The following is a 15,145-nucleotide window of genomic DNA, read 5'->3' on the forward strand; positions in this document are numbered from 1 at the left end:
TGAGTCACTTCAGTCGTGTTTGCCAAATCCCTGGAAAGTCTCCCCATCCGACAGTGGGAAGGGCAGAGGGGTGTGCAGGGCCGCGTCACACACAGCACCGACACCGGGTGGGACAGCGACTCTGACGAAAGGAGCGACCTTCTCCACGAGGACACGTGGCACCTTAGCCCACGGCCAGCGACAGGCACCGGCACAGCCCGGGGCAAACGCGCCGGCTCTCCCGACTGGGTTTCTCTCCCGTCCCCCCCGTAGAAACCCCGCTAATTCTTTTTTAAAAAAGGGAGAGAGATTCATTTATAGAAAAGCTTTTTACAATTTATTTCCTGTAATTAACCTTTAAAGTATAAAAATGAGGCTGTAGCTAAATGCAGGGTTTCAGTGGTGAAATTTTGACCATGTGAACAAATAAATAAATATTTACAGTTTTTGGCAAAACAAATGAAGTTTCATTAACCTATATGAGAAATTTGTTTTAAAAACATAAATAATTTACAAGAAATATCTTACATTCTAAATATTCACATCACCATTCCCACACCGTCACGTGGTTTGACCCGACAGCGCCGAGGCAGAAACCTACACGCTCTTTGCAGCTGTGACGTGTCATGACGTCACCCAGCCTCTGCTGGTCTTCGGAACACAGGTCCACACAAAAAATTTAAAAAGTGCAACAAAACAAAACCAAAAAGAAAAAGTAATTTTATCAAAGTGAAATGTGTAAATTAAGACAAAAGCTATGTGTTCTTCCTATCTGACATAGAAATGTGATCGCTATTAACAGCAAGGGGATAAACGTCTGGCCCCGTCGACAAACACCCCTCCTGAAACCTCATCTGCGGAGTGGGATGAACTACTTTTTCCTGCAGAAAGATCGTGCAACTTAAAGCAAAGACTAAATCAAACTGTGTATGTTGCTCTGTCACTGATTACTGGGTATGTCTGGCAAGACTAAATGCTGATTTTCTTCAACATCTAAATAAAAATAATTCTATATACAGCAGAGAGCTAACCGTAAATATATTGACTCAAAATCACTGGCAGCATTATATATTCAGGTTCCATGATCAACTCTTTGCTATTATTTATTCTATTGCATTTTACAGCATGCTTTACGTGACAATGTAATATTATAAAGCCTTATAGTCTGATAGGCAGATAGTTTACCATAACTGTATCTTTATATTGTGATGGACTTGGTATATGTTTACGTCTAGAATTATACTACATATGTGTTACTTGGCATATTGAAAATAAGTTATTGGCAAATGAAGATGCATTCTATATTCATTTAATAAATATTAACAAAACATTTATAACTGGAACCTTAATGAAATGTGTTACCAAAGTAGGTAAAAGCAACTTTTCCGTAATTTCCAAGCCTAGGACAAGAGTTAGACGCCCAAGTGCACTTTCCGGTCGGGTCGCCTGCTGGTCTGAGTCTGGTAGCAGAGGTTGGGAAGGATGCTCCTCCAAGTCCCAGAGATCTGAACGCAACGCCGGGTGACAAAGGGCCAGCGGTTCTCTGGAGGCTACAGACATCTGAATGAGAAACCAAGCGCCGACAGGCCAGACACCCTCTCAGGGCCGCGGCCGCACAAGCAGCCAACTTGCACGGCAAAGCTGAGGCGTGAAACCAAGCAAGCACTCTGCTCTGCTAAACTGCGACTTAAACGAAGTTTTGCCATGTCCGTACGGAGCCACGTGACACCCGTTCTGCGAGGGTGATCATTCTGTCACAGAGCTGCCTCTGCCGAATGCGGGACGAGAGAGTGGGGGAGGGGCACTCGTTTAACTTGCAATTGTTTTCTATGTTCTAACTAGTTGCTTGATATCTCACACCATTTGATATCGGGCCACCATCTCACATGACTATTATCTCTAACCTCTTCCTTAGTACGGCATTTCTTCACATTCGAGTTGACGCTTCTTTGTAACTGACCAGACTGGATCTGTGTGTTATCGAAGAACAGCCCTGATCCAAGAACAGTGACAACTTTAAGCACTGAAAATAGCTTAGCAATATTTTTCATGCTTAATTTATGACAATGGCTTATGCACAAGATTCCCTTCAACTCCATATACACATAAATACAATAAGTAATTACATTTTGTATGTAAACGTCATTCTTTTTAGACAAACAAGGAAAAGCAATGCAATGGCATGCCCAGCTTTCACTCCACACGGTTTCACGCATCAGAGTGGTTTCCCTGGGGGCTGGAGGTCCACCTCGGGGTCTGTCAGTGTGTGTCCTCTGCAGGCACGTGGGCTTGGGTTGGCGGCAGGAGCGCAGAACCAGCAGAGCTCAGGCAGGGGCAGGAGGGGCTGCTAACGAGAGGGAAGCGGCAGGGACCACGGCAAACGGCAGGGTACAAGTCCCACAGCACGTGCAGGGCTTTACTGAAATGCAGCAAATCTTGTTTAGACGTCTAAAAACAACAACAACAAACAGAATTAGGATGACTGCACCATGGGTTTTGTTTTATTTTGCTTTACCTGTAACCTAAAATTTCATTATTTGAATGAAAAATGACATTTATAATATATATAGATAAATCACGGACAGATGCAATGCAAGGATGGCTGCCTACATGGATGAATGCATGGTTGGAAGGAAGGAAGAATGGATGGAGGGATGGATGGATTCATGGAAGGATGGATGGTTGGAAGGAAGAAAGGAAGGAAGGATGGATGGTTGGAAGGAAGAAAGGAAGGAGGGATGGGTGGATGGATGGATGGAAGGATGAATTGTTGAAGGAAGAATGAATGGACGGATAAGATGGATGAGTGGACAGATGAATGTCTGCATGAATGGACAGGTGGATAGAAAGGTAGATGGACAGATGGAAGGATGGATGGAAACACGCAATGTCTCAAAAGCCAACCTAACATAAGGAAAAGAAACTTCACCAGAAGCAAGCAAGGTTCGTGTCCTCCTTTCATCTCTTTACCTTATGTGTGATTTTTAAGAAGCATCTCTGAGCCTTACTCACCTCATCTACAGAAAAGGAATGTGTTCATGTCCACGTGAAGGCATGCGATTAGACCAGAGGGGATTCAAGTTCCCTTCTAGGTTTACAATGTTTTGATTCAAATATACTCCTAGAGAAATAACTAAAGAGGATTCTTTTCCTCCCTCCCTCTCTCCCTCCCTTTCTTCCTTTCGTTTCTTCCTTTCCTTTCTTCCTTCCTCCAATTTTTAGCAAGGGTAGCAATCTTAAATGCCTTGAGGAGCCCAGGAGGTATAGACAACACAGGAAGCTACAGAGTGTAGGACAGTGGGGATTCATGGAGCCTCTGAATAATCGGAAAGTTCTGTCCCACCAAAGGCATCCAAGTACAATTTAAAACAAAGAAAAAACAACCCAAGCTGACCCAACAAAGCATCTGCTAGGAACAAGCAGACGCCCAACACGTATATCGCACTGTAAGTTATTGGCATGATGTACAGTTTCCGTGAAAGGTAAAGTGAAACACATACTCCTGCTCCCCTCCCGCCTGTGTGCCGCGGCCTCCCACCCAAGCGCTGGGCTCACACTCACCTCTGCACTCGTACTTGAGGTCCGAGAAATAGACCATTTCCTGGGAGAAGACAAACAGACCCAGCCGCCCGCCGGCATAGGTCTGGTCATAGACTGGTCCTGAGTCCGCCATGACCTGCTTTCCCTCATGCACCAAGACCCTAAAAACGGTTTTCAAACAGGAGAGAGAAAGCAAACGTGAACTCTGTGACGTGGCTCCAGCTACCGGCCGTGGACGCAGGGGAGCCGGAGCCTCTGCCCCGGCCTCCGCACAGCCCAGGGGCAGCACCTGCTTCTCCTCACACGCTCTGGCCACCCGTCACGCAGCACCCCGGTTCCAAAGCATCCTCCTCACAACTCACGCACTGCCGCGAGTGACTTCACTTGCAGTCACCCAGGCAAGGGATTCAGCGTAGTCTCCACTTTAGGAGCCAAAGAACCGCTTGGCAGGGTGAGGAGCATTTCCTAGTCACCCTCGGGGGCGTCAGACGACCCTTCCACTTCCTGGGAACCAGCACCGACTTCTCTCACCAAAAAGGCCAAGTCAGGGCCAGGGCAGCTCTGCCCTCCGCGCCCTGGGCACAGGGCTCTGGATGCCCTGAAGCATCTGCGAGTGACCAGACAGGAGTTCCGTGGGACATCACCCCCCGGCCGCCAGCCTGCGTGGCGTCCGCTCAGCGCTGCTCACTCCTGCCGGGCACACGCACACCCCCAGCGTCTGTGCGCACTCCCGACAGGTCTTGGTTCTTACTAACTTCGCAAAAAAAAAAAAAAAAAAAAAATTCCCTACTTGTTATGCCAAGGGCACACGATTCTGTTGGACTGATGATTGTAAAACTTTTACTCAAACGTGAGTTTTAAATTCAGCCAATTACAACATTGAAAATAAATATAAATCCACTCTCCAAATGAAGCACATGCCAATTTTGCAAAAATGCAGCTAGGTCTCTCCCAGGCCCAGGGTGCTCATCAGGAGAGAAGATGTTCACCCTCCTCCAAGTTATTCTCACAAGATAAATTTAATTTTCTTCCTTTTGACTTTCTTTTTTTAAATGAGTAATATATCATACAGACGCAGGATGGAAAACAGAAGATATTTAAAGCTGGAGGACCCAGAGGAAAACACAGACATCAGAATTCACTGGGGCTCTTTGTCCGTCAGTACTCAAACTCGCCACCATGGGAGTCAGGAGGCAGAGACGCGGCTGGCGCGGGCGACCTCACCTGATGTAGCCCGTCTTGGGCCTGTGGGTCAGGTGCCACCTGTAGGCGGTGTAGTCCTTCCAGCCAATGTTCTTGGGGTCGTGCCACAAGGTCCGCACCTGGGGAAACACACCAGCCTTGAGTACAGATGGCACCTGAGCCCTCACCGCGTTCACAGCACCAGGAGGGAAACAAACACGACTTCGCAAATTCCTCCGTAAGGCTCCTGCCGCCGCACCTCGCTCTGACGCACGTGCAGTGGAAGCCTCTGGCGTGGCCCAGAACCCACGTGAGGAGCAGTGTGGTCACAGGGCCCTGCAGTCCCCCAGAGACCCCCAGATGCACCCCTGGGACTTCTGCTTCCTGGACACAGCACCTCGAGCAAAACACTCCACCTCCTGACACTCGGGACTCCCTGTCTCCGGAAGGGGTGGAAATACTTTAAATGTGCCAGAGGATTAACAACTGTGTGTGTGAAAGTGCCGGGCAGGGCGTCTGTAACAAAGTAGACACTTGCGGCAAGCGTATTAAGGTGACTGTGACTTGAGCTAAAACTACGACACACGAGCAGGGGGTCTCTGGAGCAGGCCGGGCCTGAGCCCTGAACCCCAGGCAAGCGCAGGGCCTGTCGGGGAACACGGCGCCCTCACCTGTCCCGCCGTGTTGCCCGTGTGCCACAGCGCGTTCCTCAGGTGCTCGCCGGTCCCCGTGGTGGAGTTCACCACCTTGAGGGACACGCCTGAGTAGCCGTACGCCCGCGTGGGCTGGTCCTCCCAGTAGGTCTGCGTGACCTGTTTCCACATCACCACGTAGAAGCGGCTGCTGGACTGGTAGCCGAAGACAAAGCCCGCGTAGTCGTCGTCCCGGTCGGTGTTGACGTAGAAGGTGCCACTGAAGTCCACAGACCCAAACTCATCGAAGCCTGGGTGCAGAGTCACAGCTCTGCGTCAGGGACACCCTTTGGGGGGTCCCGGCTGGCTGCTCCCCTGACGGCAGGCGTGAGGGCTGGCGGGCTCTCCCCCTGCACCCAGCCCCGGCCTTTCCCGGAAAGCAGTGAAATTTGAGGGATTGTTTAGAGCCCGCTTAGAGTTAGGACCAAGTTTTCACTGCATGATGTGACATTTTACAGAACGATTCCATGAAATAAAATCATTTACTGAAAGTTCAAACTTAGGAGAGACAGATTCGTGCTCCCCACGGTGCACCTGTCGAGATGAGTTAGACAGTTTCGCACGCGTGATAGGACGGGGCTGCCAGGAAGGTCACACCACACCCCACCACCTGTCACCTGACCTCCGAGAGCAGCCTGTGTCCTCCGCGGGCCTCCCACCCCTACCGGCAGCGCGGGCAGTGCCGGGGTGTTGGAGATGCTCACCCACAGCGATGCCAGGGTCCGAGTTGGCTGTCTGAACCAGCTCCTTGCCTTGGTGACGAATGACCCAGTTGGGATCGATCTGGGTGGTCCCCTTGGGGTCCAGGGGAACCATCTGGAAGTTCCTGAAGTCTGTCTCGCTGATGGCACTGTTCTCAGGGCACACGTCGTCGATGTCCGGGACGTTGTCATTGTCAAAGTCGTCTTTGCAAATATCACCCCTCCCGTCCCCTGTTTACAAAGAACAGACATGAAAACGAGAAGGCAAAGATGGTGGTTTGCCACTTGCTTTTCTGTGTTTGAGAAAAGTGAACACACAGTTCCCTGAAACCCCTAAGACGAAGTGCTGTGTGGACGGGCGCGGAGAACGCTTGGTGCCCTGAAACGCGTAGCTGGAGAGCACGGGCGGCATCCACACGCTTCGACCTCCCCAGGAGAAACGCTGCAGCCAAGGCCAGATCCACAACTTCCCGCCGGACCCACCCCGCCACCCCACCTCGTTCTGACACCAAACCCAGCCAGGAATCCGAGCGCCTGTGGGCAACGTCAGGCTGCACCTCTGGCTTTTCCCCGATAGTTCTAGGCACACCTGCTGCCGCCTGCACCCTGCTCCCACGGTCCACCCCGCACTTCAACAGAACTCTGACGTTCTGCTGAAGGGGCTTCTTGGGGAGGTCGAGGCAGGGGCGTGGGGAGAGGGGGCCACGGCTGGCCGGTGGGGGGGACACACCGTGGCACTCGCGGGTGCGGCTGCCCAGTGGGGCTGACACTCTCACAGGCGGACGACAGTCTGTCAAACTAGCCTATTTTGTGGCCTCTCATCTTAGAAGGAGAAAAAGGCCCCAGTTCTTTGGAACATCCAGCACTCTTCAACCAGTTCTCAGTCCTCTTCAGCAGCCCCCACCTCCGCAGGCACCTGGGCAGTGCCAGGGCCTTCGGAAATTGCCAGAATACCTTCCTGCAGGTCGGCGCCTCCTCCACCCCAGCCCTGCCTGGGCGCAGCGAGCCCATCCCCCGTCCTCGTGGCCAGATAAAGCTCCGCGTTTTCTGCGAGACCCTCCCTGCTGCCCTTTGGACCCCGGGCCGTCTTCCCGCCTGCCTGGCCCCCATCTGCACGCGCTCGGGACCGTCTCCCCCAGGCACCTGCGTCACCCAGGCCCCACCGCGAAGCCCAGCGTCACACGGAGAGCGGCGCTGCGTCAGGCGGTCACTCCCCGAGACCACGCTGCTGGGGACACGGACGGACACGGATGCCACAGCCACTGGCAGAGCAGCCCTTCCCTGCATGCCAGCGCCGAGCGCATGATCCTCATCCCGTCCCTGGCGTCACCCGCCGAGCCCTGTTTCTGTCCAGACCACGGAAAGTCAGGCCTGAGGGCTCCCCGCCCCCGCACTCGCAGACGCCCGTGCGCTGAGCAGCCGGGAAGAAACTTCCTCCCTGGACCCGACCCCGCAAGACCCAGCGCAAGGGCCGGGTCCCACTGGGAGGATGAGGTGACGCCCTCTCAGAGCCAGACGGGCACCTACCGTCCGAGTCCTCCTGGTCTGGGTTGAAGACGAGCCGGCAGTTGTCCCTGTCGTCGGGGACGCCGTCGTTGTCGTCGTCCGGGTCGCAGGCGTCACCCTTGCCATCCCCATCGTGGTCGGCCTGGTTGGCGTTGGAGATGTAGGGACAGTTGTCCTGGTTGTTCTGGTGGCCGTCGTCATCGATGTCCTCGTTGTTGTCACACTGGTCTCCCACGAGGTCGTTGTCCACGTCGGTCTGGGGTCAGGCATGAGTGAGTGAGACAGCTTAGGACGCGGGTTTGACCGGGTGGAGAGAACTGGGGACGCAGGACTGGAGCCAACGGCCCCAATCAGGCGACTGCGGGGGTTGGGGGGCTGGCGGGAGCAGGGAGGGGACCGTGGTCCCCGCCAGGGCCCAGCCTGGGATGGGGACCTCTCCTTGCAGCACCACCTCTCCGCAGGGTTCACTTCACTGGGAAGATTCGAGGACCTCATCGTTAAGTCCCTTCCCACACCGTTTGCTACAATGTGATCCACGGACCACGTCACCCACGTCCCACTCTCATCTCCCCCAAAGGCAGCCTGGCAGGGGAGCCAGTCCCCGCCTGCCTCGGGGAGACGTGGAGAGTCTCGAGACACAGACCTTCGTCAGCACCTGCCCGTTCGGCCTGTCACCACCGAGACACAAGAACTGTGCCGCGGCCTGAGCTCAGTGACTGTTTGCGGCTGAACCGTCTGGAAGCCCCAGCTGCCAGGCTGGGCAGAGCTCGCAGGGCCGCGCAGGCACGTAGCTGACAGGATGGCAGCGGCACGGCTCACCTGGTCGGGGTTGTGCACCAGGGGGCAGTTGTCACAATGGTCCCCCACGCCATCACCGTCCGTGTCCCTCTGGTCCGTGTTGTAGACGTAGGGGCAGTTGTCCCGCTCATTGAAGACGTCTGTCGGCATCCAGGGGACAGACCAGGGTTGTGTTGAGTTTGGGGGAAGCACGTCACCCTGCCTACACATCGACAGCCTACAGCCAAACTCGCACACAGAAATAATCTTAAAAACCCAAGAACATGGTAAAAAGTAAAGATGACTGGATTCGTGGATTCAGGTTCCCTTAGATTAAAATAGAACCGGCCCTTGGAGATTTCCGGCAGCGCCGGGCAGTGCGTGGCCCTCACACGCGCCCGCCCACACGGCCAGACCGGCTGCTCCCCGCCGCGTCCAGAAGAAAACAGGCGTTGAGCGCCGGGAGCTCAGTGGCTTCAGTCATGGGCACGTCACCTACGCGCATTTGCAGGAAAACTAGCAGTGGCCGAGACTGACAGGGTTTTAGGTGCAATACCTTATTTCAAGAAATCTAAACAAAACAAAAATTCCTTTGATAGTGGAGTTATGAGGAAACTCGCATTAGCAGTGGCCTAAATAATGCCATCCGTGACGGGCCCCGGTGACAGAGCAGAGTGTCACCCATCAGGACACGGCCTTGCCTCGGCCAGTGGAGGCTGGGAGGGGGGTCACACATGGGGTTCAAGGTGAAAGGAAGGCCCTAAAAACACACAGTGTTGGGGCTGGAGACCCAGCGTCTGGTATCAGCAACGCCGCCCACATCAGCCATGGGAGGAGCCTCCCGGCTGCCCCGAGCCACAGCCCCATCCAGATGCGCCCTGGAGCAGTGTGGACTGACACAGCTGCCCCGAGCCACAGCTCCATCCAGATGTGCCTGGAGCAGTGTGGACTGACACAGCTGCCCCGAGCCACAGCCCTGTCCAGATGCACCCTGGAGCAGTGTGGACTGACACAGCTGCCCCGAGCCACAGCCCCGTCCAGATGTGCCCTGGAGCAGTGTGGACTGGAACAGGTGCCCCGAGCCACAGCCCTGTCCAGATGTGCTCTGGAGCAGTGTGGACTGACACAGCTGCCCCGAGCCACAGCCCCGTCCAGATGTGCCCTGGAGCAGTGTGGACTGAAACAGGTGCCCCGAGCCACGGCCCCGTCCAGATGCGCCCTGGAGCAGTGTGGACTGACACAGCTGTCCCGGGAAACAGGCCACGGGGCAGAACCCAGGTCAGCGGGAGGCGGGAGGATGAGGCTGAGCCAGGGCTGGGGACGGGGCCTGTGAGGCGGAGCTGGAGCCTGGACCTACGGAAATGCTCCCTGGTCCCCAGACACCCCGACGGAAGGAAAGACCCAGCAGTGATGGTGACACTGTGGGTCGCAGGGCTCATTCGCTGAGGCCACCGGCATCTCCAGGTACGGTGCCAGCCTGGAGCAGTGTCTGCGGTCCCCACAGTGGGACTGCAGTGTCCTGGCTGAGGGGACATGGCCCCTGTGAGGGCGCCTCGCGGACTGACTAGAGCGCAGAGTGATGTCCCCGCAGAGGCTCAGGGACAGACCTCTGGCTGCGAGAGGCAGCGTGACAGGGCCTGGCTTCTTGGAGTCCCGGTAAAGGCTGCGCGTTGGACCAAGTGCCTGGAAAGCACCGGAAAGCGTGGGACTCTCAGGCCAGGGCAGAGCTGGCTGTGCCAAACGCACAGTGTCCCATGGGGCGGTCCCGAGGCCGATGACCCAACAGGACCACAGGGGCCGGGGACGAGGGACTCCCGGGGAGCAGCTCAACGCATGGCCTCATCTCGCGTGGGTGTGAGATGAGACTGAGCTTAGCAAAGAAATCCGGACAGAACCCGGCGTCCGCGGCCCTGCGGGACTGACCGTCACCGTCGATGTCCACGGAGCAGGCGTCCCCCTCGCCGTTGCTGTCGGTGTCGATCTGGGCGGGGTTGTGCACGTAGGGGCAGTTGTCGCAGCGGTCCCCGACCTCGTCCTTGTCATAGTCAGACTGGCGGGGGTTGAAGAGCAGCTGGCAGTTGTCCTGGGACAAAGGGGGGAGGTTCAGAGGGACGCGGGGCCAGCACCAGCAGGCGCCCCCTAACCAGACCGGAACAACAAGGCAGAGATTTGGAAAAGCCCCTTCACCCCGGCCGAGCACCATCTCAGCCTCAAACGTTTATGACCCTTTACGCGGCTGCCTTGCACCACACGTGTGCATTTTCCAAGGCAGACGTGGCGTCCCACACGCCACGGCCCGCAGACGTGTGACTGTCAAACAAGCACGGGGATCAGCGAGGGGGTCGGCGAAGGGTGAGGTCGGGGTAAGGAGTGAACGGAGCTGGGTGACCTATCCTCACCACGGCGTTTTCTCCACCCACACACCGAACCGCCTGTGTGCGAGCAACTGTCTCAGGGAAGCGTAAGGATTCAAGTATCGCGACAAAGGCAGGAATGCGGCTCACTGCGGAGTGAGCTTCACCCCGGTCTGGTCACTGCTCCCCCCGCCCCGGGTGAGGGGCGGATAAGCCCCCTTCTGCAGGGAAGGAGCAAATGAAACCACGGGAAGTTTGCCCCCGGAGCAGGCTGCGCGCCTGCCCCCTGCCTGTGCCGACGGCCGACCCTGCTGGAGACACGAGGAGCTGCGCACAGGAACCCGCCAGGCCGCGGCCTCACATCTGCCGACCGCGGGGGACAGCGCCGTGTTCCCCTCCCGGCCTCTCCTCTCCCGGAACCCGGGGCAGGCGCCGGCGCGCGAGCCTGTCCTACCTTCTCGTCACTCACGCCGTCGTTGTCATCGTCGTCGTCACAGGCGTCCCCAATTCCGTCCTTGTCGAAATCTTCCTGCCCAGAATTTGGTAGGTGGGGGCAGTTGTCCTGAAATCAGAGAGAGAATAATAATTACGAAGTCACTCTGGAAAGGCCTCTTCTTTCAGCAACGTCGGAGCAGCACAGCGGCCTGCACAGCGTGAGGACGCGGGTGTGACCTCTGCCCTGGACGGGGACGGCGTCGGGGCCGGTCGGCCCCCAGAGGCTCAAATCCTGCCCTGGAAGTGACGTCACCACATCTGGCGTGCGAGACAAAGAAACTTGTGTTCCAGCCCAGAGCCAGGGAGGCTGCAAACCACTGCGCGAGCCGGGCAGAGCGTGGACCCACTGCTCCCTGTGACGTCCCTTCCTCCCACGGAGACCGACTCCTAAACCACACGGCCAAAGCTCATGGGCTTGTGACCCTCACTGGCCAAAATGCTTCCAGAGAGGAGTCCTTTGAGGGCATCGGTGATGTGTTCAGAAACCAAGGCTCACAACTGCACGTTATCTGCTCCCTCCTGTCTCTGTGGGAAGCGGCAACAGGAGCTACTTTGTTTCCACCCAGCTGCGCCGGGACTCAGGCTGCGCTGTGCACTGAGGACAGTGGGGACAGCAGGATGGGGCCACAGTCACACACGCACAGTAGCCCACACGGGCCACGTGTCCCATCAGAGCCTGCACGTGGGCCTGTCCCCGGGAGACCGGTCTCAGCAGTGACTGCGGGACACGGGAAGCCCAGGGGACACCCAGCCGGGGGGGTGTCAGCTCCCGGGCACCGCTCACCCCACGAGCGTGGCACAGTGACCCCGCAGCCCTGCTTCCCGGCCGCGGCGCCCGCACCTTGACGCAGTGGTAGGTGGCGTTGGCGCAGCCCAGGCTGAGGTTGGGCCAGCCGTCCAGGTCCGAGTCCTCCCCGCAGATGAGCCCGTCGCCCGCATAGCCCGTCTGACACTCGCACTTGTACATGGGGTCGCTGAAGTGCCCCAGGTAGATGCACTCTGCGTGCTTGTGGCAGCTGTGTGTCCGGTCCTTGCACGGGTTCTCGGGCTCACACACCTGGGGACAGACGGTGACGACAGGCGTTGGGCACCCAGAGCGGGCAGCCGGGCGCCTGGGGACGCGGGAGGGCGGCCTGAGCCAGAGTCCAGGAACTAGGAATTCTGCTCTTTCTGGATGACATTCCGAGGCCCGTTCCATGAGCAACGCAAGCGTCCTCTTTGAGCCCCCGCGGCTCACAGGGAGAGGACACGGACACATCATAAAGCCGCTGGCCCTGACACTCGTGGATACAAGCTCCCTGCACCCGGAGGGCCAGCACAAGGCTGGGTGTGGGGCCCCCAGCTTCCCCGCGGCGAGGCCCTTCCTCCCTCTGACCTTTTCCCCTTTCCTGCACTTTTCTGACGACCCCCAGGCAGGACGGCTCACACACCTGCTTCTCCGTCCGGGCCGCGTCCAGGCCGACCCCGGCGGGCTGGCTGCCGCGGTAGCGCGGGGGGCAGGGCAGGCAGTGGAAGCCGGGCTGGGAGTTGACGCAGCGGGGCGCTTTGCCGGTGGAGAAGCAGACGTCGGGGACCAGGGCGCACTGCAGGGACATGCACACGTGAGCCACCACTCCCCGTCTGCACGCGGCCCCGCCGCCCGGGGAGGGGACACCTACCTCGTCCAGGTCCTCGCAGTGGGTGCCGTTGCCCAGGAAGCCCAGCGGGCAGGAGCCGCAGGACCAGGACCCATCGGGGAAGCTGCTGCACTCGGCGCCAGGGAAGCAGGGGTTGGACAGACACCCGTCTGGGCCGGGGGAGGCCGTCAGCGCCACGGTCCAGACACCACCCGCCCAGCGCGACACACGCGGCCCCCGTGCCCCTCGGGCTGTCCTAAGCTGTGCAGCTAGGAGCAGCCTGGTGACAGTCACATGGGTGGTGCGGGGTGGTCATCGTAACACCATCCCCAAGCGCGTGTGGGGTCAGGATGGCACAAGCCGTGACTCCTGCCATACTGGGCACCCTCACTGCCCTGCCTGTCCCATCCTCACGTGGAAACACTGGGGACACGGAACACAGGGACACGGAACACGGTTGCTAAGGCACGCCTGTACACGGTGCAGGTATGACCGATTTTTCTTTTCCGTGTTTTCTACATATTCCCCAAAAACGTCTGCTCTTTTCCCCAGAGCAAAGCCCAGTGTCTCCCGTCTCTGCCCCGGTGGCGTGGGCCGCGCACCCACCTATGGGGCAGCTCCGCTTGTTGCACATCTGGCGCTCGGTCACGTCGCCCACGCAGGCCTTGCCGCCGTGCTGGGGCTCGGGGCTGTTGCAGACCCGCGTGCGCTCCCGGATGCCTCCGGCACAGGTGACGGTGCAGGCCGACCACGGGGACCAGGGACTCCAGCGGCCGTCGACTGTGGGGAGAGCCAGGCGGGGCTCAGGGGACGGTCGCGCAGGCGGAAACGCGGTCACGCCGGCTCGAGAGGGGACGGCAGAGCCGTGCTGCTCCCTACTTGGCAAAAGTCTGGCCTCTTTCTGCCGGGACCGAACTGTGGCCAGAGCGCGTCGGTGCCCAGTCCCTCACGCCAGGTGCAGGGGGTCCCCGCGGCTGTGCTTTGCCCTCGGGAGAGGATCACACCCCGCGTGTACCTGGGAAGCCCAGAATTCCTCCCAGGTGCCGTCGAGGGGACAGCCCCAGCTCTGAGCGTTGCGTGACACTGGACTGTGCTGTGAACACTCTGCACAGATCGTGGGGAGAGCTTGGCAGCGAGGGTTCACCATGGACAGCCTCCCTGGCAAGTCCCTGGGCTTTGCGCCGTGTGCGCCCGGCCACCTCGGCCGCCGGCCTGCCCAGACCCAGGGAAGCACCTCCTGGCCCCTCCAGAGACAGCTCCACAGCTCCCAGTGCCCCCGACGGGACACGGGCGGTACCTACGTGCAGTCTGTGCTGAACACGCATGAAGTCGGGACAGCTCGGACGAGGTCCGTGCTGAGCACAGGTGAGTGGTGTTAACCCCAAAAGGGGCTTCCAGGGAAGAGCCAGGCCCGGGGACGGCAGCCCCTGTGCCATCGGGCGGGGCAGGAGCAGGCCTGGCGCCCTGGCCCCGTTCTCGCTGCGGCTGCTCACTTGCAGCTTCCCATGCGCCCGCCCGGTCCCGGCATCACCCACTTACTCGGGCACGGGACGCCCTGGCAGGCCTTGGTCTCCCGGCCGCTCCCCTTGCAGCTCTTGCCCCCCATCTGGGGGACGGGGGAGTTGCAGAGACGGATGCGCGTGATGTTGCCAGTCCCACAGGTCACGGAGCACGAAGACCAGGGCGACCAGTGGCTCCAGCCGCCGTCCTGCCGGACTGACAGTGGGAAGCACAGGGTCGGTGCCTCGGGCCCAGCCCTGCCAGGTGTTGGCCCTCCCAACGAGCAGAGCCCTGCAGCTGGAGAGGACCCTGTCCTGGCTGGGGCCCTGGCACAAGGTCGAGTGTCCCCCAAGAACGCCCCAAATGGCCGAGAGCTGCCCCACCCCCAGCAGGAGGCCCAGGGCCCGGCACTCACTGCGGGTGTCGCACTTGCCCAGGCTGCACGCCCGCGTCTGGATGGAGGGTCCCAAGCAGGTGTTGCTGGTGACATCGCAGGACCGGCCTCTCTGCTGGGTCCCGGAGCCGCACGTGGCGGAGCACTCGGTCCACTCTGCCCACGGAGACCAGCCCTCCTCGCTGTCCAGCGCTGGCCAGGGAAGCAGACAGGGCGCCGTGAGGCCCCGCACAGACGCGCCGCCAACAGCAGACACGGGCAAAGCGGTCAAGGTCAGGACTCGGCCGGGGGGCTCGGGGCAGCTGCTTCCCGGCGTCTGGCACCAAAAGTCTGTGACCCGAGGAGGTGCCCGGGGCCTGCCCTCCACGGAAAGCGGAACCCACGGCAGTCGGCCGTCCGAGTGTCAGGA

The 15,145-nt window shown here is 58.7% G+C and overlaps 1 protein-coding gene across 1 annotated transcript in view; it reads right to left on the reverse strand.

Moving 5' to 3' along the window:
* Window positions 1-293: 293 nt before the first annotated feature.
* Window positions 294-15,145, reverse strand: part of THBS2 (thrombospondin 2) — a 29,644-nt gene continuing 14,792 nt past the window's right edge. Inside the window, exons 8-22 of the mRNA XM_045544737.1 lie at window positions 14,758-14,928; window positions 14,382-14,558; window positions 13,449-13,622; window positions 12,885-13,012; window positions 12,657-12,809; window positions 12,068-12,283; window positions 11,186-11,293; window positions 10,301-10,460; window positions 8,420-8,538; window positions 7,622-7,856; window positions 6,098-6,325; window positions 5,373-5,644; window positions 4,744-4,841; window positions 3,541-3,680; window positions 294-2,427 (exon numbers count right to left, since the gene is read on the reverse strand). Of these exons, the coding sequence (XP_045400693.1) occupies window positions 2,420-2,427; window positions 3,541-3,680; window positions 4,744-4,841; window positions 5,373-5,644; window positions 6,098-6,325; window positions 7,622-7,856; window positions 8,420-8,538; window positions 10,301-10,460; window positions 11,186-11,293; window positions 12,068-12,283; window positions 12,657-12,809; window positions 12,885-13,012; window positions 13,449-13,622; window positions 14,382-14,558; window positions 14,758-14,928 (2,387 nt within the window). The 3' untranslated portion in view covers window positions 294-2,419. The remainder of the gene's footprint in view (window positions 2,428-3,540; window positions 3,681-4,743; window positions 4,842-5,372; window positions 5,645-6,097; window positions 6,326-7,621; window positions 7,857-8,419; window positions 8,539-10,300; window positions 10,461-11,185; window positions 11,294-12,067; window positions 12,284-12,656; window positions 12,810-12,884; window positions 13,013-13,448; window positions 13,623-14,381; window positions 14,559-14,757; window positions 14,929-15,145) is intronic.

This window comes from Lemur catta, chromosome 2, assembly GCF_020740605.2.
Source record: "Lemur catta isolate mLemCat1 chromosome 2, mLemCat1.pri, whole genome shotgun sequence".
Lineage (NCBI taxonomy): Eukaryota > Metazoa > Chordata > Mammalia > Primates > Lemuridae > Lemur > Lemur catta.